The sequence below is a fragment of the Anser brachyrhynchus genome (assembly GCF_964034855.1).
Source record: "Anser brachyrhynchus genome assembly, chromosome: 3".
NCBI classification, from domain to species: domain Eukaryota; kingdom Metazoa; phylum Chordata; class Aves; order Anseriformes; family Anatidae; genus Anser; species Anser brachyrhynchus.
Genome location: NC_137696.1, coordinates 117,139,082 through 117,153,453, shown reverse-complemented (window position 1 = coordinate 117,153,453; position 14,372 = coordinate 117,139,082). Strand labels below are relative to the sequence as shown.

At 37.7% G+C, this 14,372-nt stretch overlaps 1 protein-coding gene and 1 long non-coding RNA gene across 11 annotated transcripts in view; one reads left to right on the top strand and one right to left on the bottom strand.

Moving 5' to 3' along the window:
• LOC308192194 (uncharacterized protein) overlaps window positions 1-14,372 on the bottom strand; it is an 87,534-nt gene that overhangs the window by 17,874 nt on the left and 55,288 nt on the right. For 6 of the 10 annotated variants that reach the window (XR_013948631.1, XR_013948632.1, XR_013948633.1 and 3 more), the window contains one exon: window positions 1,757-1,852. The exons of 1 other annotated variant lie outside the window; for it this stretch is intronic. Coding sequence is in view for 2 of the 9 variants with exons in the window: in XM_080585487.1 (XP_080441613.1) it covers window positions 1,757-1,852 (96 nt within the window). In the remaining 7 variants the exon portion in view is untranslated. Of the gene's footprint in view, window positions 1-1,756; window positions 1,853-1,930; window positions 2,223-12,630; window positions 13,622-14,372 lie in introns of those variants that run through there. 3 more of the 10 variants (XR_013948637.1, XR_013948638.1, XM_080585488.1) reach the window with 2 other exon arrangements.
• LOC308192195 lies at window positions 2,806-11,769 on the top strand. The gene is made up of 3 exons (XR_013948639.1): window positions 2,806-2,945; window positions 9,412-9,456; window positions 11,643-11,769. It is a non-coding gene; the product is annotated as an uncharacterized lncRNA (long non-coding RNA).

Sequence of the window (14,372 nt, the reverse complement as noted above, 5' to 3'; positions counted from 1 at the left end):
CACTGTAACCTTTATAAGCATTTTTCCATCATTTTTGGACTCTGTCTGCTCACCTTCTTGAAGAGCAAAATCCTATTTAAATGAGCACACCACTGCCTGAGGTCTAGGTCAGCATATCCAGCAGTGAGGTGTTATCTGTGTCTTCACAAAACACTGCTGGCTCTAAAGCGTGTAGCCCTAAAGCTGGAGTTGAGAGTGTCTTACAGGTTTTCAGCTCTATTGAAGCATTGAAAGACTTCCAGACTGCTTTCTGTGAAGCTAAGGCTTGAGGGCAACATTCTTGGGACAATCTTGCATGATGGGATTCAGCTGAGCAAGCATAGAGCAAGGATTCATTTCAAGGTTAGGACACCTAAATGAAGGTGCCTACAGGTGCATTTGGGGTCTCACCTCCCATTGTGGTTTGTGGAGAACTAAACAGATTTCAGCCCGCCAGCCACTGGGGACATAGCTCAGTTGCACAAAAACTGGCACCAGGTACTATTTGAGATGTCCCATGGTGTCTGAGACATCCTTATACAGTTGACAGATACAACACAAGATCTGCAAACGCAGGTGAGGTGGAATGTACCAACTCAGACTGCAGCATCTCAACCATACCTACTTCAGAGTGAGCTGAGCTTGCCCACAAGCTCCAGTGACTGTAATAACTAGACTTCTATTGACTGTAACAGGAGGATTGTCCCCCTGCATGCCTGTATTCACCTACTCATAGAAACCTATGTTTTGGTGTTCCAGTGCTGAACTATGCATCCACACATAAATTCCTAAATTTGTGAGCTGAACACCATCCCTATTTGTAAAATTATCACCTGAAGCCCCCTTTTAGGTGAGTCAGTAGAGAGATGCATCTCTAAAGTGCAATTTCTCCTGCCTTAGTGTGATAATTCAGTGCTTAGATGGGCCTGCTTATATCTGTTGACATGTTGGGATCTTTGGGTAAATTCAGGGGTAAGTGTTTGCATGGGGGACATATTAAAGAAGGGATTCCATTCTGGAAACATGCCTCGTGGATTCCTCCCTTATTTCCAGCTGTTGGCCTGGAAGCATAACAGCCTTCTGTGCCCTGTGCCTAGTCTAGAAGCCACATGTAAACAGCTTGAATACATTAGGGCACCTCCCTGAACACAGAAATCTATGTTTAGTTAACTGAATCAATTTCATAAAGTTAGTTTAAATTAATTCTGTTCTGAGTACCCACAGCTGGGGAGAATATACTAGCTTACCTAAGCTATACCTCAAATTATAAAGGAAGGACAGAACTGTCTCACTTTTTCCCCACCAAATGCCTTTTTTATTTTTAATTTTTCTTTTCCTGAATAGGATGCTCTGCCCGTTACCTTAAATAGAATAGATAGTGCTTCCCTTCTCTAGGTGAGTAAATGGCTTTTTGTTGTACTAGGTGCCATCTGTTTTGCATTTAATTTATATATCCTTTTTTCCAATGAGTTGGAAAAATACGCACTCCTATATCTAGTAGCTATTAAGCATTGCCAATTGAGGAATGAATCTTTCAATAAACCCTAAAATTATGCCTTGGCCTATACATTAAAAATATATATGACAAATATCTGAACAATCTAGCTGTTTAATGGACTTTATGTTTCTGGTTCTTGACTGAGACTAGACACAATATCATATTCTAGAATGACAGCCCATTTGGGATAATTCCTAACCTCTTCAGAAACCATAGCATATGACGACAATGGAAATAATTCTGACATACTAGACTCACACATACAGAGGAAATACTTACCTTCCAGCTTGTCCTGAAGGATAATGCAGGGCTAAGCTTTCTGTCTTCCCGTGTTGACAAGTTTGCTCGTTGTCCACTCATGGTCACAGACTCATTCTGAGAGTTTCAAAACAAAGTTAGAATGCGGGCTTGCAAGAGCTCTATGTTTAAAACATAGTAGAGACCTAGACTTACTCTCTTATCTCAACATTTCATTAATAAAATACATATAAAAATGCTTCTTTGTCTGCCTTTCTTCATTTAGATTTATCACTAACTCTATTACTAATGCATATCTGGAATCCTGACCTCATTCACAGCCTGAGGATTGCAGTTGTATTTGCAACCATATCACTAGTCATGAATTTGTTAACCTTAAGGGCAATCAGAGAGATACTAGAAAGACAATGCAGACAGCTAGTGCTGAGTGGGAGTACTGTGCCTAAAGCACCCAAATACAGAACAGCTGTGTTTTTCAGCAAATCACCAGAACTCACCTGAGATGTTCAATGACTCATAAATTTCATTTACGGCCCTGGACTATTCAGACTGTTGGCAGCACAACCATTTCAGCATATTCCCTACACACATAGATTTTCCTCCCTTGAAACTCTTCAGTTAACCAGCTTATTTCAAAGCTCTTGCTGCTGTCAGTTCAAATGCTGATCTTCTGTTTGCCTTCAGAACCTCATTGGCTTCCATGCCTACGCATCTTGTCACTTCTTTCTGTCAACATGAGCACCACTGCAGCTGCAGAAGGGCAGCAGATAGTAAAAGCTCTAAGGCTAAGTGGGTAAGTGAGAATGAACAGGAAAGGACATTTAACTCAGCTTGACGTTGTAGGTGACATTTCTAATTTCCAAAAGCCTTTCAGCCCTTGCAAAATGCAGAATGACAAAGTTTCTATGAAAGACTGGCAGACCCATCTGCCTTGCTATAAATGTTAACAAATTACATCTGTGATGAAGGTCAGAGAAAGGCTGGGTAATATTTGTCAGAGATGAAAGAACTGAACTGAAAAGATTTTCTTTTATTGGGAACAAGTTTCTGTGAGTTCATCATCTCATAGGATTTTGTAGTTAGGGTCCTCACTTTTGGACTCCCTGATTCTAGAAATCTTGCATTTAATCCAGCATAAGAGCCTTATCTACTGAGGTTAGGATTGTCTCCTGGAAAAGTAAGCTGTGGGCCTGTATCAGCTCAGCCTAAGGTGAGCCTGAAATGTGTGATTTCCTAAACCTGAATAGCGACTGTCATCTGTACAGAAACAAAATAAAATAAAATAAAAATGTACTGCTTAGGTTTAGTATGATATTTCTTGGGAATTTTAGTGGAGCCTCCCTTTCCTCGATTCCTGATTATTGATGGCTTTTAAGTCTCAGTTAAATATCTAGCTGTTATTTAGTTTATTTCCGAGCATATGCAGGTGACTGGGCTTAGGTTGTTGGAGAAATAGACCGCCTTAGATTATGGCTCATCTGGACATCTAAATCATTTTGGATGGTCCCAATACATAGTTTTCCCTGAAAGTAATGGAAGAATTTAGAGAAATTGTATTTTGTTGAGGGATGTTATATGGAGAATATTGTAGCTTGTAGAGATGTGTGAAATCTAATTAAATAGTAAAAGAGAGATTCTCCTATTTTTTAATTGTGCTTTTCCCCAATACCTTCTCTATCTTGCCTAAATTTGCATATTTTTCTTTTTAAGCATTTCAGGGAAAATACATCATTCCAATCCAAACATCTATATGAACATGCGTTTTCACATCCTTTTAATATAAAAGACTTATCTATTAAATGTGATCACTTTCACTTAGCAAGGCAGACAGACGTGATGTTTCTTCCACCTTCTTGGGATATGATGTCTAATTTTACTTGAAAGTATGTGTACTTACTCCACTCAGATAAGCTCATATTGATGTCTGTAATAAAATACCCCCAAAATTGAATTGCTACCAGCTTTGCATTTCATTATGAATGCTTTGTATGCCTCTGATAAGTATTTGCCAGTTTGGATTTTACCCAGGCTGCTAGAGTCAATGCCTCTGATATCTCAAAGAAATGGATGTTGGTCTTTATTAATAACAGGTCTCCAGGCACCCAGTTTACATTTTATGTAAGAGTTTCATGCTTCCAACAATATCATGCACTATAGAACAATGCTGCACCACTGATTTAGTGCCTGCTTCCCCCTAACCTCAGTAGTGGTGTGTTGCTTTGCAGATCCTCTATCTACCAGTGTGATTTGGAGTTCCTTGTAAATACAAAGATTCTCACTGTCTTCCTCTTTTATAATTATAATATTTATACTTACAACACATAAAGGCCACAGTCAAGACTGTCACTAGCTCTGCACCTCATCATGAATTCTACGTGTGCTGCTAGTAACTGTTCTCAGTTAACCCAGAGTCTGACAATACACCTAGTATAAAGCATCTTTTCTCTAAAAAAATATGATGCTGGTTGGATGAGATGGACTATCAGAGGCACAAGGAGTTCTAATGATTACCAGATCTAGGTACACCATTAAAATGGTCTCTATTTCAAACTTTTCCTTGGTGACTTTCACACATGCCACTCTGACTGTTTTACTGTAATTTTCACTTAATCTTCGTGTTAACAACATTGTCTCCCATGTCCAGTGAGTCAGGTGCTGCACAAATATATTTGTACCAGTACCAGGAAGTTTACAGACTTGTAGTATTTTGGATTCAAGCTCTAAACTGACAAAGGGTGAATTCTGTTCCACTTACTAAACAGCAGTAGATTGTAATCTAAAGCAGACAAATGACTTTACAAATAATAATAAAATGATGCTACTGTCATAGCAATGTATTTTAATAACAATACCAGGTAGGTAGATATTCTTGTGTGTGAATATAAAAGTAAAAACATCACAAACATGACTTTGCTCGTGATCTGATAGGCATGTCTAAGTACAGATATATTCAGACCCTCACAGATTCTTTCATATATCTCAGCTTCGGACATATATAGCAGTTAAAAGTAGAACAGCTTAATTTGAATGAACTGAAATCTGGTAATTTTGAAAAAAAAAAAAAAAAGATTTCAATTCATTTTCTGACTCAGACAACTTCTAATTTTTGGCATTAATGTAGCTTTTAGGTGAGGACAGTGAAGTTCTGTTCCATTGCCTCATCAATTTTGGAAATGTTATTTTAACTTAAACCTGAAACATTTCCAGAACCTGTTCAGAATAAGAATGAGAAAAATTGGATACACAACTTCTCATAATAGTGACGCTGGTTTTTAACTAATGCTGTCTTATAATTTAACTGCTCTGTGAGAGAAGCAAAGAATCTTTTATATCCATATCATTTGAATGAATGTTATTGCAGTCAGCAATAACAGAATTCCTAACAACAGAATAACAATTGTTGAGTGCACATAAAATCTCAGTTGATAGATACAGATTGAGAAACAGTAAAAGCTTCAGGCAAAACCCATCATTATTTATTTGAAAGATGAGTAATCAGATTTAAAAGGCTGATTAGAGTGATACATAATCTAAGACTTGGTAAGGTACCCCTAAATTTTCAAAGATTTAGGTGAGGATTTAGCTCTTTGCAGTTGATAGGAGTCACGCAGACTAAATTACATGCATTGCTCTGAAAATGTAGGGAAATGGCCATTGAAGGGGAAATGGCTCAGAGAATGCTGTATAAGGTAGCTTGTTGTTTGCATACTATTATATGGAATTGCAGGCTCTGCAGTAACTCTTAATGGGGGAAATTTATCACTGCAGAGAGGACCTGTCAAAGCAGAGGTCAGGACTGACAGACTGACAGAGAGAAGTGGCCAACCAAAGCCTTTTCTACAAATGGAGGAAAATATTGGAAGAACAGCGCAGGCATATTTGTGGAGAGATACGGGCATCTGAGGTCACTGAACAGGAACCACTGTAACAGTGTGCAGAGTGTAGGAGTAATACACCCAAAATATGTAGATGGACTGATGAGAGTGCCTCTGACAGTATGATGATTGTACAGTGTCTGACTGTATCAGACAGTACCTCTAGTTGGATATTACCTCCTGCTAAACAAGAAACTACAGTTCCAAGCTGTGTTTTAGTGAGGTGCATTTGTTAACTCTGACATTACTTGCCTTCTTCTGCCATCATCCCATCACACTACATTCCTGTTGCACTGAATTCTGCTTTAGAAAAGTAAGTGAAGAGGTTTTGCTACTCAAAACTCAACCTGATCTAAGTTTTTGTTTTGGTCCAGAGAGGAACCAAGAACAACGAAAAATGAGGAGGGAAGGAAATAAAAAAAGTCCAACTTTCTCACTTCTATAAAATGTGGGAAGGAAGCATGATGACATTGAGAACTAGAGGCAAAAAAGAACTTTGCATTTAATTTGGACAATGTTAAGTTTCATGTAATGGGAAGAGAGGAGGAGATGTGAAAGCCATAGATGTACATATACGTAGAATACTTACTGGATTTGAACAGAGAGCCTGACTAGAAACTGGAAAATAAATTTGTGAGACAGTATCAAAAAGATGGCAACAGAATGGTGTGACCTGGTGAGATTAGCCAAAGCAAAAGTGTAAAGAGAGTTATTTATTCTTTTCCCTTTTTACAAAAAGGGTTCTGACTTGATATACTGTCTGCGAGAGTGCCATCTGGTGATCCACAATTACACTACAAAAATGACCTTCCTAAGCAAGCTGCAGTTAGAGCTACCGTACAGACATTTCAGTAGCTCAACCCTCTGCTGGTTTCATTAGACCAAGATACTATTATATGCACTGTACTGAGAAAATAAAAATCATTAGAACTCACAGGGGAAAAAGCAGGAACAAACACACTTAACATTCAAATAAAATACAAGCAAATCTTTAGCAAAGCAACCACAGAAGGTATGCATGTAAAATCTTGTTTATGCTATGAGGATGGAAAGGTGCTTTATATAAAAAGAAGAGTTTTGGGGAGTATTTATATAGGTTTTTAACTCTCTATTTAAATCTTCACTCTAGAGTACATAAAAATGTTAGATAGTAAGTAGTAAAGGCAGATTCTGTAAGGCTAGCTTTTTGTCTTCAGAGCTCTTTCTAAATTTACTTATTGATGTTTATTTGTCTGACAGTCTTTATAACTAAAAATTGCTGGCACTTCTCCCTATGACCCACTGAAAAAATTCTCACAGAAAAAACACGTACCTTTGTTGTTTTCATCTTCTTCAAACCTTCAGAAGAAACTATGAATTTGAATTATTGTCTGTGATTTTTTTCATTATCACAATGGATGGTTCCTGTTTTTGTCAATTTAGGATTTATAGGACCTACAGGACTTGCTTCATATAAGAAGGAAATGTTTTATTCAGCAATCTGAAGCAGAGTTAATACACTAAGAAATGATGTTGAGGGGAAAATTTTCATATGCGTTATACAAATGAAATCCTTGTTCATCTCCAATATCTAGAAAGTAATGACTCCATGTTTACACTAATGTGAAAGTCTAGATTAGGTTTGTACTCAACTCATAAAATACCAATATAAGTAAGATATGGTACAGTTCAAACTCTCCTCTCTTGCTGGAACAGCCGCTCTGAGCACCAATAAGCCATCCAGAAGAAAGAAACAGGGGGTCCATGTTAACACATCTAACCAAAGAGTCTGAAAGTGTATTATTCAATAAGGTAATTATTATGATACTTCTAAGGGAAAGGAGACATGGGAAGATAAAGTGACTTGCCAGATATCATATAGAAAGTGCTAGTAGAGTCCACCTAAGCCTCTGGGTCGGAGTCTGGATTTAGACACTAGACCATACTGTTTTACCACAGAGACCTTTGACATCTCAAAGCAGAACCAGAATCTGGGTTTTTAACCCAGTGTATTTTTCAAACACTTGAAAAATAATTTCTATAAAGAACATTAATTGCCAATTTAATCAGTCACATTTATCTTCATTTAGATGTAACTGAAGATTAAGTCTCTCCAGGGGGTAGGAAATAGCTGAAATAAACACAAAGCATTGTCTTGTGAGAAACTAACCATAAGCTCATTAAGATTAGCTATTTTGTGGAAGACTGAGAAGTAGTAAATGAGATACCTAGTTTGAGAAAGGAACAGATTCTAGGAAAAGCAGTCAGAATAGATTTGCTTCAGTACCAGGTAAAATAGCTGAAAAGCTAATTAAAGATAGAGGAACTAAACTGCACACATGAACAGCAGTTAGCAGGGATTAAGCAGAACAATTTGTGGAAAAGTAAGTCTTGTCCTAGATATGCTAGAATTGTTTTATTGTAATAACAAAAGAGTGAATAAAGGAGAACCAGTTAAAATAGTTTATGGGGACCTCCTGGAAGCCTTTGATACAGTTTCCTACAACAGCCTATTAAAAAGGCCAAAAATTGACTCCACTGGGAACAGGATTTTGCTCTGAGCAGCTAGAGTGTGCAGTATTTTTAGAAAAAGGCAAGGTCACAGAAAACAAACTGAATGGAGGAAGGAATGATTTGACACATGGAAAAATATCAGTGGGATGCTCTGAGCTTCCAAGTTAGGCCCAACACTGTAAAAGTGATCTATGTGAAAGGACCACTGAATCATCTGTCAGTAACAGACATATCTAGAGGTATCTGGAGAAGATTTGGGGAAAAACTTGAAGATATCTAGTAATCATACAAAGATCATACATTCTGTTCTATTAATAAAAATAATTCCTGGTTCCTACCTCTATATGGTTCCAGAATCCATTTTACAATGACAAAAAGAGCCTATAGGCTCACAGTTTTGCATACAGTTAATGGATTGGCACACAAATAGCCAGCATTGAGTATCTGTGCATAGTTCAGAACATGCAAATCTTTGAGTGCAGTGATGCATGGTTAGGACTGTGAATCTGATTTTTTTTTTCTATGTGAGTTTACAACAAAGCCTAGCTTGAAGACAGGAAGGGCAGGGGTTTAAAACTACAAACTCTAAGTACAAGTGAAGAGATATCAACACTTTATCTGTGGAACAACATGTATGCTATCAACGAAAATCTCTTTTTAACACCTCAGAAACACTGTTAGAGATTCTCATTTTTGCCTCTATGAGATCTCGATTGTCTGCTTCACAACTTAGTGTTCACACATCTGAGTTATTGGAATGGACTAGTATACAGTTGTATAAATTCAGAGAGAAAATCCATAGTTTGTGCAAATGATCTCAGTTCTTGTGTAACTTTTCTGAGAAACTTTGTTAGGTAAAAACCTGTGTCATTCAAGTTCAGCTTTACTTTTTCAATACAGGTCTGTTAAACAAGAACTAGACAAATCTGGAAGAAAAATGGTTCAAGAACATCTGATCTAATTTGAAAGAACAAATGACTAGGACAGAAACGAAGGCCAAAAAAAATGAAGGATTATGACAATAAGACAGCTTATCAGATAGTTTTATACACAAGCTGATGTTTGCCACTCTTTGGAAAAAAACGTTTGTATTTTCTATATAGATGCAAGTGAGTTAGGACACTAATCTTGTTGTTAATACAACAAAAAAGTCCTAAAGGTGAAACAAGACAAGAACTCTGAATCACTCACACAGGTATAGACTTCGTGGATGTTCTTTCATGGAGGTATACAAGTATACACGTCCTATATATGTGTGTAGGGCAACTGGGCATTCTTGTAATTACATTACAATTCTTGTAATTCCAGATGCAGTTAACTATGCTGACAATGCAACACATGGCCATGCTTATGGTAAGTGCTCAAATGCCCTTTTTATTCCTGAAATTATGTGCACATCTTTCTAGAGATCATGTCCCGGACCTCCTTCTCTCTCATGTGAAACCAGCTTTAAAGAAGAATTGGAACTCCTTCAAAAAGAATGAAAGGGAATTCCTATGCTGATAGTGGTATTGAATAATGGTCATAGTAACGCTATGTATTTTCCTTTTCTTTCTGCTCAAATCCTCTAAACGATAAGCCAAAATCTCCTCTGAGAGTCATTCACACAGTTTTTATTCTTTTACTGTTATCTTACCGTCCCTCAATCCCAGTAAGCCAAAACTACCATCACCCCAAAGTTAATTGGATCTCACCGTGCCTGTTTTCCATCAAGAGTGAGGTTCACATATTGTTCTCTTACTAAGTACTTAAAGATGGATTCTCGGAGTGTCAATTTGTATGAAACATGTATTTCAGAAGGTTATGTACTGGGATTTGAACTATGCCCTATGTGGCTCCTCGTAGAGTCCTTCACTTACAATAGGTAAATGATTTCTTCTTAAGAGTTGAATATTAACTCCCTACTTAAAATTTGCATTTACATTCAGTAAAGACTTTCATTTCCTGGTTGTAAAATTAATCTTTTTTGTTTTATCAAAGAAACATCAGCACTCTAAAGCCAGAATGAAAGAGCCATTAACCCTTTGGAGAAGTATTGAAAATGATATTTTTTTAAGTATAAAAAGTTAAGGAATAGGAAAACCTGAATAGTTTTTTTTTTGAGATCTGTTTAAGCAAGTGGGCCTGTCCTAAGGAAAAGGATTGGGGGGGTGGGCAAGAGAAAGCCTTCCAGCCTTCCTCTGAAATGGTGTTCCTTTTTGGTAGAATATACATATTAGATATTTTTTTTTTTCCCCAAAGTATTAGATTCTGGATATGAGAGCTGCCAAATGCAAAATACCCTTACCTTCCCTACCACAGCCTGAGACTTCACAGTCAGTTTTTTATATCTGTATCCTCCTTCATCACACAGTGTTAGACTAAAGGAGAACAAGACTGCATATTGCAGTGATTTCAGTAATAAAAATACCGTTGTTTATCCTTAACTTCTCCCATATTTCAACTAAATTATTTGGTTTAGTTACTGATTTTCAACACATGGGAAATAATGTCTCCAGTGATGTCTTGTTCCAAGATATCATCACGTCCAGGTAGCTAAAAAACCAATTTCTTGAACAAGCATTTCCTGAGGCACTAAATCACTGAATAAGGAAGGAGTAATAGCTACCATTATGGGTTTATTCTCACAGATCGAAGTTAAAATGGCAAACAAACAGCAACCAGCTTAATACCTGCATCTGATTAGTATCATAGCTGATGCAAAAAAAGATGTTGGATTTATTTTATACCAATTGCATAGATATGTACACATATGTACATGTATAAATTTTCACAAAACTATTGCCACGAAAAGTATCATTTAATTTCCCTGTGGAAACCACTCCAAGAAGTGCAAAACAAGTGTATATGGTCTAGAAAAAGGCAAATACAGCTGCCTTCTGAAAGGAATGGTACTGAGCTATAAATCCTTTTGGAGAGAGAAAGGGAAAGAAATATGTTATTCATTATGGTTTCTCTGTGTGCCCTAGACTTCCTCCCCAAGTAAGGTAAGAAAGAGAAGAGAGCCTTGGTTGCAACTTGTGAAATAAGAGAGAAGCTGTACTCTGAACTGAAACAGTGGCTCAGAAAATAGGATGTGTATATTTGTGAGACCTGGAAAATTGTATTTGGGGAATTACTTCAAATTTATTCTGATTTTTGAGTCTTTGGGGGAACAGAGACTTTTCAGATTTCCTCCAAAAAATATGGAAATTTTACACATACATCCTGAGGAATCTTTTAGGCAGATACTGGTTTAATAGATTGCTCACTCCCTCAAGAGTATATAAGAACTTCACACAACAATTAAATCTTCATGTTAACATCACATGCAGAGATGAAATCACGAGACCCCAGTCTTCGATTAGTGAAGTTCACTCTTGCCATTTCTATGACTATTTTTATTATTGTAGTAGCATGTCTAGGCTCTACCGCAGGTAGGCATTATGCATTATAAAACTGATAGTCAAAGATACTCCTTGCTTGAAGAGTTTGTAACATAGATAAATGAGACTTTCAAAAAGGGGTAAGAAATGAGACATTTTTTCTTTGTCCTAAAGATGAAAAACAGAAGCGGGAAGATATTAAATGACTTCTATGGAGGAAATATATGACAGAGCCGGAACAGAAGCTACACTGAGCACTGATGATTTAATAACTAAAGCACAAGACCATCCTCAATTTCAGAACTTATTTAAAAAAACCTGGCCCTTCTATCCAAATCTTGCTTTCAAATCTGTTGAAGTTTAACCACTGTATGAAATACCAGGAAACTTTGTGATTTCCCAATGCAAGAAGAAACTCTTAATGTCTTTCTTATAGATTAAATTTATGATGCAATTTCCAACCTATTTTACGTCATTTTAGCTAAGACAACCTCTTGAGATTTCCTTTATCTTTGCTTTACATCTTCTTTTTATCACTGTGTTAATGTTTTGTCTTTTTGTCCACATATTTTTTAAAACCGCTTCTGCTCACATAATTTCTGTAACTCACAGTATGAAATTCAAAGGGCTAAATCCAGTGAAGCAAACAGTTAACAGCAAAAGCAAACTTGTCTTCATGTCATTATATAACGGATAGTGAGATAAGCAGGAATTCTGAGGCTGTATGAAAGGAATATGAAATTTAATAGTAAATCCACCAATGAGCTGAATAAAATGCATGTAATTAGACTGTTGCCTGAGAAAACGTTTTTAAAGATCGGTGTCAAAACCCAGCTACCTAGCCTCTGAGAACAAGCAGGTAATGCATCTGTATCCATGCCTACATTTTATGTATCTGTACTATTTATGTAACTCATTCAACTTGATTAGGCCATGCTGTAGGCTCCGGAGAGTAAACCACATTCGTTCTCCCCCTGAAAGCAACTAGGTATATTATTGCAATACAAAGATGTTTGGACAAGTTTTTAAAATCCTATTGTGTTTTGCATTTTAAGCCTGAATGGCATTTCATATTAGCATCAAAATGTATCAGCAACATCATGCTGATTTATTTTTTAAAAGTTTCAGCTTCTAGGTCGTCAGAACAGGAACTAATTACTGATTATAAATCATTCAGACTCTCAACTCTACCCCAGACTTTACATACTCAACTCATAATAATCTTATATCCCATGCAGTTCTACATCATTTTTTCAGGCTTAGAAGCATGAACTGGGAAACTCAGGGCAAATAAAGATACTTATCAAATAGGAGCATTTGATACTGGTCTCAAATAATGAAATGAAACTTAGGAGTGATTGCAGTGACATTTTCACAGAGAGAGTGGTCACACATTGGAATGGGCTGCCCAGGGAAGTGGTGGAGTCACCATCCCTGGAGGTATTTAAGAGATGAATGGATGTGGCACTAAGGGATGTAGTGGTGGTTGGATTTGATGATCTTGAAGGTCTTTTCCAACCTAAATTATTCTATGATTCTATGACTCTCTGACAGTACAGGTCCAGCCTGTATCTATCACCAAACAGAGCTTAAGAAATACGACACCAGTAGAGCCCATCCATATGTTCACCCAGTGTAATACAACAAACACAGATACACACTGTGGATTTTCCCATAGTTTTAGCCCACTGGGCTACAATCATGCAGGCAGATAATCCATATGTAAGTTTATGAACGTCTGTTCACACAAAGAAGCCGAGAATGACAGAATATCCCATGTTGGAAGGGACTCACAAGGACCATCAAGTCCAACTCCTGCATCCACACAGGACTACCCAAAAATCAGACCATGTGTCTCAGAGCGTTGTTGAAAACACTTCTTGAACTCCGGCTGGCTCGGTGCTCTGACCACCTCACTGGGGAGCCTGTTCCAGTGCTTGAGCACACCCTTGCTGAAGAACCTTTTCCTGATATCCAGGCTGAACCTCCCCTCAAGCAGCTTCATGCCGTTCCCTTGAGTCCTCTCACAGGAGTCACCATTGCTATTCTTGTGCTCATAGTAAGCTCTGGAGTTGGTTAGATCTTGGCAAGTCTCCAGAGTTAGTTGTAGGCACTGTGAGTCATCTTGCCTGCAGTGTCAGTCCCTTTTATATCTAAATGAGGAGAAATGGTCATTGTTATGGTGTGACTCTGGTGGTTTGTTTGATAACTTTATACTTGGTCAGAAGAACTGGTTGCACTGCAGCAGCACAGCACTGCAAGACGTCACCTTCTAAGCTCAGCCCACATTTACCCTGGAAAGAACAGCGTCACCACTTTGGTCTGAAGTTCCCTTTTTGAAATTGATTTATTGTAGTCCAGAAAATGGGAATTAAAACCCCTTCCCGAGCAAAAATACAGAGACCCACAGCAGCAGTATTCCTCGCTTTGTTTCTCATGGGAGACAATATCCCCTGGTACCATACATCTTTCTTCTCTCGTAAGCCAGGCAGGATTCTCATGTTATTTCTTGCCTGTCTCCATGCAATTCCTTGTACAATAAACCTTAGACTTTCTCTTTCACATATGTCCTAGGACTTCTTTCCTCTAGGATTGTATCAAATCATCTCTTCTCTTGGAAATCCCTACCCTTGGTGCTGGAGCACAAGCACATCCAGAAAGAAGGTTGAACTGGGGCTGAGAGCACATAAAGTGATGTCTTAGGTCAAAGACCAGACAGGTGTTTCCAGAGGATGTATTTGCAAGGTGCTTCTGCCCCTGGTGATGTGAATTTGCAGGAAGTGGCAGGTGCAGTGAAAATAAGGATTTCAAATGCCAGATCTGAACCTCTGGAAGGGGAAGGCAGACTATTAGCTTCAATTTCTAAAAACCTGACTGTTTTTTTGGTTTCTCTTTCCATGAGGG